The 15,090-nt window shown below is 38.9% G+C and overlaps 1 protein-coding gene and 1 pseudogene across 9 annotated transcripts in view; both read right to left on the reverse strand.

The window, feature by feature from the left end:
- LOC132156258 (VPS9 domain-containing protein 1-like) overlaps window positions 1-3,900 on the reverse strand; it is a 30,455-nt gene extending 26,555 nt beyond the window's left edge. For all 9 annotated transcript variants that reach the window (XR_009437395.1, XR_009437396.1, XM_059565186.1 and 6 more), the window contains exons 1-5: window positions 3,765-3,900; window positions 2,641-2,713; window positions 1,270-1,452; window positions 978-1,137; window positions 64-175 (exon numbers count right to left, since the gene is read on the reverse strand). Coding sequence is in view for 7 of the 9 variants with exons in the window: in XM_059565186.1 (XP_059421169.1) it covers window positions 64-175; window positions 978-1,137; window positions 1,270-1,452; window positions 2,641-2,713; window positions 3,765-3,863 (627 nt within the window). In the remaining 2 variants the exon portion in view is untranslated. The remainder of the gene's footprint in view (window positions 1-63; window positions 176-977; window positions 1,138-1,269; window positions 1,453-2,640; window positions 2,714-3,764) is intronic.
- Window positions 3,901-5,079: 1,179 nt separating this feature from the next.
- On the reverse strand, window positions 5,080-13,933 carry LOC132155770 (U3 small nucleolar RNA-associated protein 4 homolog; annotated as a pseudogene).
- Window positions 13,934-15,090: the final 1,157 nt, after the last annotated feature.

The raw sequence follows: 15,090 nt of genomic DNA on the forward strand, positions 1-15,090 counted from the left end.
ATGCATACTTTTATTAATTTATTAATTTCCTAGACACACACATTACTTTCTTCCCAGACTTACCAGTGAGGTTTTTTGTGTGGCTTGACCAGGTGTAAGTCTTGCCAGCCGAGCCTCATAATTAGCCTTAAGTTTCTGGTTGAGACGTGATGCTTCTTCAATAGGCGTTAATTCCCTGCCATGCACATACAAAACATATGACTGTGTACATACAGTACTGTACATTTAGGGACAGTGAGACTAGAAGAATATGATGTCCTATTAACTTCCTTCATATGGAGGCAGAATAGATTTGTTCTCTATCACAGAGCTGATAACCTTGAAAGATCAATTGTCAGGGTCAGTGGGAGAGCACGTAATTGTGTGAAATGTGGGGCATCATGTGAACCATTATAAAAAAATATATAATAATACAGTGGTGAACAATCAAATGTTAAAGGTTCTGTACAGCAGCTAACAAAATAGAGATTTTTTAAATAATAAATTATTTATAATAGTTATTTGAATTTTGAGAAAAAGCTTGCAGTCTCTTTTTCTTCCAGAGGCATCGTCCAGATGAAAAACAAACTTGTTGACATTATTGCTTTTTTAAATCACTTTTTTTGGAATGACATCTATTAAAAATGAACCATCATATACTGTTTTCAAATATCTGACAGAGGCTATTTTGTCTCTTGTAAAATAAAGCATAATGTCTTTGGAGAATCGAATTTAAAACTGGGGCATTCCTTATGGAGAAAGTTACAGTGAATTACAACACTTTTATTTCATGTAGAGCTCTGAGATGGTGAACCATAATTTACGAAACCATATTTATTAGCCTTTAGAATTTTATAATAGTAATGTAGTTTTCAGTGTTATTTAATCTTGTTTTTGTTTGTTATCTTGTATTTCTTTGTATATCATACTATATCTTTGGGAACCAGATGTGAATGATCAATGAATATTGGGACTTTGTACATCATTATGAAACTTACTTTCGGTTGTCTTGTGATTCCACTGACTGAAGCTTCTGGAAGACTTCAGGGGGCAGGAAGGGGGAGTTGGTCTCCCCTCCCTCAGAGAGGACTCTGCGATGTCTGGTGGGCTGCTCTCTACTTTTATTCTCAGAAACCAATGCAGCTACATTAGGTTTTTCTACAGAAAGAGGACAAGGTTTCACAGACAAGGCTTAAGCCTATCTCAGACTAAAATGCATGTTTGTTCTGTTTTAACTGTAAGAAACGTCATAAACACCCTGACTGAAACCCAAAGAAAATAAAGGCTCACCTGTTATTTTGGGACGAGCTGTCACATTAATAGCTGGAATGGTGGTCTGCTGGGAAGCGGACAGAGGAGTGGAGGAGATGACAGATGTTGGGGACTCTTGCTTTCTTATGATGCAAGATTTAATCCTCTCTAAACATTGCTCAACTAGTTTCACCATTTTCTCCAATTCCACCGTCTCCATCTCTATTAGAAAAAGTGCGTAAAATACATATGTCTCATTTAACCCATGAAAAAAGGACTTCAAAGGTACGATCTGACAGTGGATCTACTCCTGCCTAATCAACCAGGCAAAATTTAAATCAGCCTGAAAAGTTAATTATGATAAAAGTGAGATCTAACCTCATCTTATTAGAGCATCATTTAATGCAATCTACAGAAGTTAAGATAAGTTTGAACCTTGTATGTCTTATCATCAACACAAATTTGTGCATTAGCAGTGTTGTCGAGTAACTTCTTACATGTAACACAGTTAAGTAATTTAATCACAAAATAAATGTAACTGCAATCAGTTACAGTTACTGAGAATTAAAAAAAAATTTGAATTACAGTTACTTAAGAAAATGTTAAAGATTCCAAAGGGGGTTACCTCTGAATATTTTCTCACACTCACACACACACACAGATTTTTTTCCCCCAAAGTGCATTGACTGCTCTAAAATATGAAACACCAAATGTTTCAGGAGTTTAGGACACAGAATATTTATTTCCTATGTGGGTTTATGTATGTTTTTTTTTTTTCAAGATGAACTGTTAGATGCCTGTGTTTCCTTTCATAGCTATGCAAAGACTTGATTTCAAAAACAGTATCATAGCTATTTAACTATATCTTATGATTTTAAATCTGTATTTAACCTCAGAATGATCTGAAACTAAAAAGTTGTGCAAATCAGTTTTTGTGGCGGCTGTGCTCTAAAATTAACTGATTTATAATCTTAATTCAAGTGATGAAGGATTTTGAAAGTCTGACAGTAATCAGTGTTGAGTCCTACTGTAAGATTAACCCTGCCTGCTTTAAATGTTTCAAAATAATTTATAGTTAAAAACATTCAGAAATGTAGTTAATCAAATGTAATCAAGTTACATTACTTTAATAAAGTAATTGAAAGTTAAACTATTTATTACATTTTAAATAGTAACTTATAAGCAACCTTCCCAACACTGCACATTAGCAAATACAATATCTTCCTTTAAATGTTCCTTCTTGAAATAGGAAGCCAGTTTACACCACATGACAGAGTAATGCAGAGGAAATAGAATGCATTGTGAAATAACCTTTGAGGCCTGAAAGCACACATCACATTTGAATAGAAAGTTTGAAGAATGTCTAATTAGAAAACAAACTCATTTCTTAATTAATTATGAATAACTTACGTTTAGATGTGGCATCTTCAAGCAAAGCATGAGAGATGTAGCTGATACTTCTCAAGTATTCACAGTAGGCCTCCTATAAAGTGATATAAATATTCATAGTGGGTGGCAGGAAGATTTTATTGGATGTGTTGTGCAACACAGTGCCTTATGTTAAAGTCTTTGCTAGATGTCCTGTTCCGGTGTCTCTTACATTGCCACAACCATTAAAAAAATAATAATAATAATAATTCAAAGACACTTCACTACATATACCACAAAATTCTGGATAAGAAACCAAGCTTTTTTTTTTTTATCATTGTCCAATACTACGAAAACACAGATTATTTAGTTGGGAAAACTACAAATGTTCAAACCTATGTCTTGTTCATAAAATATGAATGGTTTATCATCTCCTCCTCTCCATCAGTTTGTCAACCTCCGAACAGCTGATCATAGCAGAATCATTCCCTTTAGGAAAAGTGTATTTGGCAAAACCGCTTTTTCTTTTCGAGCTGCTACTGAGTGGAACCTCACCCCCATCAACATCAGAAATAGTACATTTAAGATCCAGTTAAAGAAATGGCTCGTTGATAATCAGGGCTGTCAACATTAGTTTACAACTAGCCCTACTCTCACTGCCCCTTTTGGTTTCTTGCTTAGTTATGTGTATATGTTCATGTATTTGTCTGATTTTTGTTTGATTGTTGGTCTGTTGAGTTTCTAATGTACATCATAGCTTAATAGTATTTTTTATTAAATGTATTGCTTTATTGTTATGTAAATATGTAATTTTACTTTCTTTTAGGGTGACTATTACCATCTGTCTAGGGATTGCATGTGAAAAATAGCCTTCTGGCTAACTCTTGCATATTGACAGAAATGTTTATGCATCGTCCCTGAAATAAATGAATAAATAAATAAATAATCATACGATTAGGAAACTGGCATTTATGGTTAGTTAAAATAAAAAGGTAAACACTCCATATCACTAGACCCGCAGTTTAAAAATCATTGGGGTTCTCATGATCATCGGCTTCTAACAGTGTTTACGCTGATGAATTACGTCACACTCACATGCATTTATTGGATAAATATGACCATATCTGGACCAAACAGGACCGGCTTAAAGATTTAAACATCTGTACCTTGTGTCTGTTGCCGGTATCCAGCTGAATGGCCACTTTTACAAGTCTCATGGCGTTCTGCAGCGGTCTCTGACTGCTGTCACTTTCAGGGGAAGCCATCCTGCCAAAACAGTCGCGTGAGTGCGCAACAACTGGTGACGCAATCACTACGTTTTCAAAATAAAAGGAGATGTAAACAGCTGTTAACTGGCATACGTTAAATAAACAAAGAAAATACATCCTATATACTATAAAAGCGAAAAGAAAAAAATAATAATGATAACCAAAGACCTTAATAATGAACTATAATATAATAAATATAACAAGGCAAACGTTCAGATCAATAGTAAAAGAGATCAATAATAAAATGAATAAAATGTGCACATCTTGGCATACATATTAAATAACTTCCAACGGAAATAAAAAGTGGCTATATAGCTTATAGCTATTTTTGTTCTCCTGCCACTGAATTATTTGAACCTTATATTTTGTATTGTTACAATGCAATAAATACAATGATATATAAATAAAGTAATAATTTTAAACGTATGCAGTGTTATTTCAGTGTTAATTATACTTCATTACAGTATTTAGAAACATTTGCATTTGCTTTTCATTTGTATTTTCATCTTACGTTTATAAATTTTTATCACGTGCTTTGTCATTTTCAAGTTTTAATTTTTTTTTATTTCTATATAACTTTAATGTTTATTGGTTTTAAGTAAGTACTTTCGCTTAAACTTCTTTAATTTAGTTGCAAAGGTAACATTTCTAATTTTCAAGTTGAGCTTAAGTTTTTCTTTTCCTTTAATAATGTTCATATAATTTCAGCTTTATTTTAGTTACTTCAGACTTCTTATTGTTAACAATAACAATATTTGAAAATACCTGAAGATATCAAACTTAATTCTAGACAAAAGACCAACACAGCAGATACAGTAAATATTTCTTTTTAATACCGTTGCAGCAGTTTTTACATTGGGGGAAACAGGGAACAATCTGCAGTCTCTTAATAAAACACACTTCCTCAATGAGGTTACACACATACAAATGGAGAGGGGAAATTTCTTTTGTTTGATGGGTGCAGGCAACTGAGTGGCGATGTCCTCTAGAGGGCGCTCAACCACCACCAGAGACTGACCCGGCATCAGCTCAACACACAGGATATCCTAAAAGACAGAAAGAGAGGAAGGTTATACACTTTCCTTCCAAAATTTCAGCAAAAAAAAAAACCCCAAAAAACGATAACTTTCCCTTGAATGTGGCTCCCACACACCTTGAAGGTCTTGCAGACTTTAAATGCATGGCTGTGAGATTTCCCTTGTTTTTCAAAAAGCTCAGTGATTACCTTTTGATCTGCATGCACCATGAACAGATAGTTGGTTGCTGGGTGAATCTCCATGGCGGTGACAGCAGAACTGTATACAGGAACTCTGCAATGAGCCTGAAACACAGGTCCTGGTTAATCATCTTCTGTCAAAATCTTCTGTAATAATCTTCTGTCAAATGTATCTACAAGTGTATACAAACACTGGTCATAAAATGCACCTTCCATGTCTGAAGGTTGTAGATGTGAACCTCGTGGTCACTGTTTGCGGAGGCCAACCATTTGCCATCCTCACTGGCTGCTAATAAGTGAATGGCCTGATGAGAACCTGGAGGAGGACAAACTTGTTACATCCATATGCTTGTGTTAGGAAAGATTTTGGAACTCTCTTATAACTGAGATTGCATTTATTTGATCAAAATACAGTAAAATAATAATAAATAACTGTTTTCTATTTTAATATTATTACTCCAGTATTTGAAAACAGTTGTTTCTTATTATTTTTGGAAATTTTGATAATTTTTTTTTCCAGGATGAGTGGATGAATAAAAGTTCAAAAGAACAGCATTTATTTGAAATAGAAATCTTTTGCAACATTATAAATGCCTTTACTGTCATTTTCAATCAACTTGGAAAATAAAGTATTAGTTATAGAACTAACATTTTCACACCAGCCTAGGGAAGAAACCCTATAGTCCTCTCACCTGACTTAGGTTTAAGGGTGCCCACAAACTTGCATCCTGATTGGCTGAGAGAAGATAAAATTAATTTGACATGAAAAAAGAGAAATGAACTAAGAGAAATGAACCAATAGAAAACATTACCGTCTACAGCCGCGAGAGGGCGCTCTATGCTGCTCAGTGCTCCTGTAGTCTACACTGAAGACATAGAGCGCCCTCTCGCGGCTGTAGACGGTAATGTTTTCTCTTGGTTCTTGGTTCTAAATAAATGCGACTTATATATGCTTTTTTCCTCATCATGACATATTTTTGGACAGATGCGACTTATACTCAGGTGCGACTTATAGAAAAATACGGTAAACTACTTCAAATCAAAAATACTTCAGTCATATGATGAACTGTGTGATAGAGGCAGCTCTGTTGGAATCTAAGAATAAACTCACCTCCTGACACCCCGTGATCTCTGCCACAGCTCTGATCATGCATGTGGTTCTTAAATGTTCTGGTTCTGACCCATTCTTTGTCATCCTTTCCCAAAACAATAGAGACAAACTGGAACTGTACCACAATTCCTTCTGATGTCCCGGCAACAAGGCTGTCCTCATTCTGGAATTCAAGAGGGTAAAATAAGATGTTATCCTGTTCGCATTCTTATAGTACGTCATGTATTCTTTTAAGAGGAAGATTAAAGGTTTGGAAAAGACATGTACACTACCATTCAAATTTTTTTTTTTAAATGCTTTTATTCAGAAAGGATGAATTAATCAAAGATTGCAGTAAAGTTTTTTAATGTTATAAAACATTAATATTTCAAATAAATGCTGTTAATAAAACATTCTATTAATCAAATAATCTTGAAAACAATGCATCAAGACCCAGGATCATATTTGTCAATTTAAATTGTAATAATACAACCCGAATTCCGGTAAAGTTGGGATGTTTTTTAAATTTTAATAAAATGAAAACTAAAGGAATTTCAAATCACATGAGCCAATATTTTATTCACAATAGAACATAGATAACGTAGCAAATGTTTAAACTGAGAAATTTTACACTTTTATCCACTTAATTAGCTCATTTAAAATTTAATGCCTGCTGCAGGTCTCAAAAAAGTTGGCACGGGGGCAACAAATGGCTAAAAAAGCAAGCAGTTTTGAAAAGATTCAGCTGGGAGAACATCTAGTGATTAATTAAGTTAATTGATATCAGGTCTGTAACATGATTAGCTATAAAAGCTTTGTCTTAGAGAAGCAGAGTCTCTCAGAAGTAAAGATGGGCAGAGGCTCTCCAATCTGTGAAAGACTGCGTAAAAAAATTGTGGAAAACTTTAAAAACAATGTTCCTCAACGTCAAATTGCAAAGGCTTTGCAAATCTCATCATCTACAGTGCATAACATCATCAAAAGATTCAGAGAAACTGGAGAAATCTCTGTGCGTAAGGGACAAGGCCGGAGACCTTTATTGGATGCCCGTGGTCTTCGGGCTCTCAGACGACACTGCATCACTCATCGGCATGATTGTGTCAATGACATTACTAAATGGGCCCAGGAATACTTTCAGAAACCACTGTCGGTAAACACAATCCGCCGTGCCATCAGCAGATGCCAACTAAAGCTCTATCATGCAAAAAGGAAGCCATATGTGAACATGGTCCAGAAGCGCCGTCGTGTCCTGTGGGCCAAGGCTCATTTAAAATGGACTATTTCAAAGTGGAATAGTGTTTTATGGTCAGACGAGTCCAAATTTGACATGCTTGTTGGAAATCACGGACGCCGTGTCCTCCGGGCTAAAGAGGAGGGAGACCTTCCAGCATGTTATCAGCGTTCAGTTCAAAAGCCAGCATCTCTGATGGTATGGGGGTGCATAAGTGCATACGGTATGGGCAGCTTGCATGTTTTGGAAGGCTCTGTGAATGCTGAAAGGTATATAAAGGTTTTAGAGCAACATATGCTTCCCTCCAAACAACGTCTATTTCAGGGAAGGCCTTGTTTATTTCAGCAGGACAATGCAAAACCACATACTGCAGCTATAACAACAGCATGGCTTCGTCGTAGAAGAGTCCGGGTGCTAACCTGGCTTGCCTGCAGTCCAGATCTTTCACCTATAGAGAACATTTGGCGCATCATTAAACGAAAAATACGTCAAAGACGACCACGAACTCTTCAGCAGCTGGAAATCTATATAAGGCAAGAATGGGACCAAATTCCAACAGCAAAACTCCAGCAACTCATAGCCTCAATGCCCAGACGTCTTCAAACTGTTTTGAAAAGAAAAGGAGATGCTACACCATGGTAAACATGCCCCATCCCAACTATTTTGAGACCTGTAGCAGAAATCAAAATTGAAATGAGCTCATTTTGTGCATAAAATTGTAAACTTTCTCAGTTTAAACATTTGCTATGTTATCTATGTTCTATTGTGAATAAAATATTGGCTCATGTGATTTGAAAGTCTTTTAGTTTTCATTTTATTAAAATTTAAAAAACGTCCCAACTTTTCAGTAATTTGCGTTGTATTCCACATTATTACTGGTTTTTCTTATTTTGAACACACACACACACACACCCTTGTTGAGAATTTAAAAAACATTTGTACAAAATTAAAACAAATTTGTTCCTGACCCCAAAGTTTTGAGCAATAGAGAATAAAGTCATAAAGGTGAAACTATAACATTTGCTCACAAACCTGCAGCAAACTTCTCACCTGAGAGACTGATAATGCCAACACATCACATTTTGTGACATTATGGCTTTTGATTAGTGTACCAGTTTGATCATCCCATAATTTGACCATTCCCATAGAGTCTCCAGTGATGATTGTCCCATCTGAGAGGTAGACCACACTCCACACCACACACTCCTTACTGCGGGATGTCCCGTGCCCTCTGTCAACCAGCAACCTGTGTACAGAGTGGCCTGAAAAACATATTAAATACTTGATTACGTTCATATATCCCATTTATGTACTAATTTTATATCACTGTCTACAATATTACATTCTGGAAGAAAGACGCTGTTTACCTGTCTCTACATTAAAAACCTGGATCATATCCATCATTCCAGCTGCAATTTTGGAGCCTGATGGATGCCAAGACAGAGAGATGATGCGGCCTATGGAACAGGGAATCAGATTTTCAGATTTTCTTTTTATACAATAACAATAATGACATTCATATGAAAGTTTCAAATATGACCACAATCTCACTTTTTTGCCTGTCCAGATTTCTCTTAAACTGTATTTTGTCTTCATTCACCTCAAACTGTCAGGACCCTGCCCTGACAACCTTGTTTGTACTGTGTTTGTTCAATGTGTCTTTGATTATTTTGTGCCTGAGCACATGGTTGTGTCTCTTGTGTCTGCCACGTGCTCCTCTTGTCCCTCCTCCTTGTTTTCCCGGTTCACGCCCCCTTGTTTAGTCCTCATTAGTCAGAGTGTTGTCACCTGTTCCTCATGTCGCTGTATGCTTCTTATTGTGCTCCCTTTCCTCTTGTAGTTGCCGGTTCGTTTTTGGCTGCATGTTTGCCTAACGTGTGTTTTGCAGTTTCAAGTTTTTCTTGTCAAAATCTAGTTTTTGCTTTTTGGACTTTCCTGTTGAGCCTCCAAGTTGAGTTCTCCAAGAGCTATTTTTTCCCCTAGGTCTTCTCTTTTAGTTCCTTTTTAGTTTAAGCTTATTTTCACCTATTATCCATGAGTATCCTTTTAGTCTTTTGCTAGATTCAAGTCTCTAGTTTAGTTTGTTTCCCTCAGCATTTACCTGTAAGGGCCTAACCTTTTTATTTATTTGTGTTTTCCCCTAGTTTCTTGGTATTTATTTATTTTCTTTATTTTATATTTATTTATTTACTTATTTACTTATTTACTTTTTCCCTGTTTTTGGGAAGGAATTTCTTGTTCCCTGTATTGTTTGTGTTGTCTAATGTGCTGGTTTTGTCCGGTCTTGTGTTGTCTCTATCTGTTGTGTTCTCCCCCTCCAGCCCTGCCTGGCCGTCTGTGGTTCCCTGACAACTGGTTCCCTCACCCTTGCAGCTGTATCGGTTCTGGCAAGTGATCTTCAAGCTGCAATTCTCTGCTCCTTTGTGTCCCACCTGGTCATCTACATTCTGTCCGGTCTTGCCAACTCCCAGCAGCGGTCCTAGCCGCTGCCTCCCTATGTTGGTTCCAGTGGTCACCCTCAGCTATCCAGTCATTGCCCCAGTATCCCCTCCTGTTGGACTTTCACTGTTGTATGCCCTACCCTACTGTCTGGACTGTTCAAGCCACTCCCTCCTATTGTGCTCTGTCTATTTTGTCAATAAACATCCCTTGTTCATTCTGCATCTGGGTCCTCTCCCTCCGTAACCCTGACAGAACGAACCGGCCAAGTCAGGACCCAGCAGAATGAGTCTCAAGATCCTACCCCCTGCAAATGCTCAGGAGAGACTGGCCCGCCAGCAAGGCCTGGGGGCACTTCGGCAGCAGGGGCAAGAGGTGAGGGCCTTTGCCCAATTCTTTTGGACTATGTCCAGGGGCCTTGATTACCAGGATGCAGCCCTTAAGGATGTCTTCAACCTCTGTTTGGATGATCCACTGCCTCAGTGGGAGATGGAGCAATTAAGGATCTTGGACATTTGGAACTTTTCAAATTATTTGCACCACCGCAAGGTTTGGCAGATACTTACACCACCAGAGTCCCCCTACAGTGACAGTGATCACCCCACTCTCCCTCATCCATCGAGTCAAGTCCCTGATCGTCTTCTGACTCCCACTGAGAAGAGGAGAGACCGAAGAATGAGGGCGGCCAAAGCTGCTGCATCTGCCATGGAGGCCTCTGTGCTGGTTCCAGCCTCCGACTCTGCTGAACCCCTCACAGTCACATCGGAATCAACCAAGTGCTCTGAAGCAGTCAAGCTCAAGAAAGCTGTGAGGGAGGTTCCCCTGTTAGCCCGTGTTCCTGTGCCAGTCAAACCTGTTCTAGTTCATTCAAAGCCAGTCGAGTCCAGTTTTGAAAATTCTGTGTCGACATCTGTTCAAGTAAGTCAAGATGTAGGTGATGTGAACTCTTGCAGGCCCGGGAGACGAAGGGGTAGGAGGGCCCGCGCCAGGAGAGCTAGAGACCTTAGTCTGGGGATCCCTCCTGCAGTTTCCCTGGAAGATACCAAGTGGTCTGCTGCTTCAGTCATGACCCTGGAGTCCAGTGGCGAGCAGCCAGCCCCAGAGCTCGCTCCAGTGTCGGCTCCAGCCCCTGTGTCTAGCCCAGAGAGGACTCTAATCTCAGTGGCCCCAGTGGGCAATTCCACAGCCCCTGAGGGCGGTCAAGAACTAACTCTCACCCCGGTGGGCAGTTCCACAGCCCCCGAGGGCGGTCAAGAGTCCACTCCCGAGTCTGTTCCAGTAGCCCCGGAGGGCAGCTCTGCAGCCCCTGAGGGGCGGTCAAGAATCCACTCCCGAGTCTGTTCCAGTAGCCCTGGAGGGCAGCTCAGCAGCCCCTGAGGGCGGTCAAGAATCCACTCACGAGTCTGTTTCAGTAGCCCCGGAGGGTAGTCCAGAACCAATTCCATAGTCCATTCCAGTAGCCCCGGAGGGCAGTCCAGAACCTATTCCGGAGTCCATTCCAGAGGTCCTGGAGGGCAGTTTATCAGCCTCTGAGGTCGTTCAAGAGTCAGCTTCTGAGTCTCTTCCTTTGGCCCAGGAGGGCATTTCGACAGTCCCCACAAACCTTCCACAGTCGCCGTTGGAGCCTGGTCCAGAGAACCCTAATCTCTTTGAGGCCATTCCAGAACCCCATGCTAGTCATGTCTTGCCAACCAAGAATACCCGGAAATCCACCCAGAATGCCCAGTCCAGTTGGCAACCCTTGCCTGTGAGAGGTGTTCCTGTTAGGAGAGGTACCACCAGCTATGCCCCCACCTTTGCAGAGTGGGATAGACAAGGTTTCCCCAAGCCGGCAGCACCCTGGCCTTTCACTAACCATTTCCCTGGAACATTTTCCACCCCTCCCAGCCCACCCCCTGTCTTCCCTGACAGGCCTGGATTTCCAAGGTTTTCATCCCACCCAGCCCCCCAGTCAGTACCGTCTTGGCCCCCTACCATGCCTGTGCCCCCTTTCACTCCTCCACCCAGGGTGGACGCCTGGAGGCAACTTTGGAGGGGGGGGGGGTACTGTCAGGATCCTGCCCTGACAACCTTGTTTGTACTGTCTTTGTTCAATGTGTCTTTGTTTATTTTGTGCCTGAGCACATGGTTGTGTCTCTTGTGTCTGCCACGTGCTCCTCTTTTCCCTCCTCCTTGTTTTCCCAGTTCACGCCCCCTTGTTTAGTCCTCATTAGTCAGAGTGTTGTCACCTGTTCCTCATGTCGCTGTATGCCTCTTATTGTGCTCCCTTTCCTCTTGTAGTTGCCGGTTCGTTTTTGGCTGCATGTTTGCCTAACGTGTGTTTTGCAGTTTCAAGTTTTTCTTGTCAAAATCTAGTTTTTGCTTTTTGGACTTTCCTGTTGAGCCTCCAAGTTGAGTTCTGCAAGAGCAATTTTTTCCCCTAGGTCTTCTCTTTTAGTTTAAGCTTATTTTCACCTTTTATCCATGAGTATCCTTCTAGTTTAGTTTGTTTCCCTCAGCATTTACCTGTAAGGGCCTAACCTTTTATTTGTGTTTTCCCCTAGTTTCTTGGTATTTATTTATTTACTTATTTACTTTTTCCCTGTTTTTGGGAAGGAATTTCTTATTCCCTGTATTGTTTGTGTTGTCTAGTGTGCTGGTTGTTTTGTCCGGTCTTGTGTTGTCCCTATCTGTTGTGTTCTCCCCCTCCAGCCCTGCCTGGCCGTCTGTGGTTCCCTGACAACTGGTTCCCTCACCCTTGCAGCTGTATCGGTTCTGGCAAGTGATCTTGAAGCTTCAATTCTCTGCTCCTTTGTGTCTCGCCTGGTCATCTACATTCTGTTTGGTCTTGCCAACTCCCAGCAGCGTTCCTAGCTGCTGCCTCCCTATGCTGGTTCCAGTGGTCACCCTCAGCTATCCAGTCATTGCCCCAGTATCCCCTCCTGTTGGACTTTCACTGTTGTATGCCCTACCCTACTGTCTGGACTGTTCAAGCCACTCCCTCCTATTGTGCTCTGTCTATTTTGTCAATAAACATCCCTTGTTCATTCTGCATCTGGGTCCTCTCCCTCCGTAACCCTGACACAAACAGTTTCACAGTTCCATCTTCACAACCAACCTACAAATGTTAATAACACAAACTAAACAAAGTTATTTTTATGAAGTACATTTTAACACATTTTTCAAACAGCACGCACTTACAGGAATTATAGAATTAACAAGAATGTACTTGCGTGTGAACTGAATGTAATATTTATTTACAATTAAATGAAAATGTCATAGTTTAAATGCATTTTAAATGCAAACAGTTGAACTTGAAGAGTGATAATCAAGAGTGATTAATAAGAGAAACAGTCATGTACTTTCTTTAATTACCATTAAGTGTCATTTTATTTCATATTATATAATATGCAAGTAAAGCTTTTTTTAATATATTTTTTGGATATGAGGTACACTACAAGTGCACGTTCAATACAATTATGCATACTACTTCACAAGTGTTTGCTTGCATTATCTTACCTTAAAATAAATGTCATTTGTTTAATTTCATTATCTAATACAATGACGATCATACATAAAGCGTGGTTGATTTTTGTTACTGTACACCTAGTATTATTGCAAACCAACCTACAGCTAAGTGTGTTCCTTGTTGATTGCCTGTAATGGTCCAAATTGGCCCTCCATATGCATCTATGGTGTATTTCACTTTCTGGTTTGTCAGATCATATTCAGTTATTCCACCGTTTAGTCCCGCACTGAACAGACGCTCTCCAACCCAGGACAGGCCCACACTGCTCTCTACCAGGGATGATCTTGGGACATGGGAAACATAAATAAGCATCTTCAGAAACTGTATGCTGATCAAAAAACATTTTATCAACATATATCTGGTCCCCAATATTAACAGACAGAGGTGTCTTATAAGGATCCATTTGTCAAGTATGACTGAACGTACCTTTTCTTGTAAAAATCTGTCTGAACATTGGAAGACCTCCACTGATCCGTCCATCCTCGCCACTGCCATCCTTTCAGCATCCTGGTTGAAAGCCAAGGCTCTGATTCCCGGCGGCATACTCAAAGAACCGAAGCCGGTGAACTTTAAACTCCCCCATCGCTGATCTGAGATCTGTAGACATCATAAGAACATTGTTTTAGTCCAAAGAAAAGTCTGCTATTTTGATCAAGTAATTAAGTTGAATCAGCGCCGACTGGTCAGTACAGAGATCCTGAGCGACAAGAGGAGCATACATGTTTATATAACTGCAAATATAACTATTTAAAAAAATAATTGCTCGTTTATTGACTAAGCGCATCATGATTTGGCTTGTCCATGAAAAAGTCTTTCTGAAGTAAGTTAGGTTAACTACAGATTTAGGTTGCAATTTTTTGAAGAACTGAATGCAAGTTCAAAATGACAATATCATTCCTTACCTTCTTTTCTTATATATTACTCTCTACAGATGTTTTACCACTCAGATACAGTGCATATGTTGAGCAGCAAGACAGACCCCTGTCCGGAAAAAAAATAAATTTCAAAACAAAGGTCCCGACACAAAATAAAACAAAAATTATAATAATATGTAGATGCAATGTGCCAGTTAAAGCAATAATAACAATGTATCTACAATTTAATTACATACATCAAATTTTGAATCAAAATTACACGTGTGTGTGTGTGTGTGTGTAAAGGTATTGAAACGTTAACTTTATGTAGGCTAATTATTGCTTAAGTTGTAAATATTACACATTATACGTATGCATAAGGCATTTAAACCATTTACAAAACTGTAAAAATAAGGGTGGAAAAAAATAGCTACGAGGAAAATTAAAGCATAAGGGGAGCAAATACATCTCAAATACACCTCGACATTAAAGGTCTTTAATGCTCCTTCAAATAATTTAAAGACTTTAAAAAAGGATTTAACTTAAGTCAACAAAACCATAAATTCTTTAACAAATTTGCTTTTATGAATGTGAACTTTGATTAGAAAAAGAAGTAAATTAATTAAAACCTTCATGATAATCAGTGAAGTAGCCTATACGTAATTTATAAATGTATGGCAACAAAATAACTGAATAAAGGTGGTTTCATAAGATTTATTAGAAGATCTGGTTTATATTTTTTACCTTTTTAAATTTCTGTAAATAATGATTTGCTGGATAAAATCTGTTAATCTGTTAAAGGAGATGTCTTTCTTTAGCTGAGATCAAACCCCACAGTACCATGTCTTAAACATGTTAATATAGGCTACACATAAACATGACACAT

This window comes from Carassius carassius, chromosome 13, assembly GCF_963082965.1.
Source record: "Carassius carassius chromosome 13, fCarCar2.1, whole genome shotgun sequence".
Classification (NCBI taxonomy): Eukaryota; Metazoa; Chordata; class Actinopteri; order Cypriniformes; family Cyprinidae; genus Carassius; species Carassius carassius.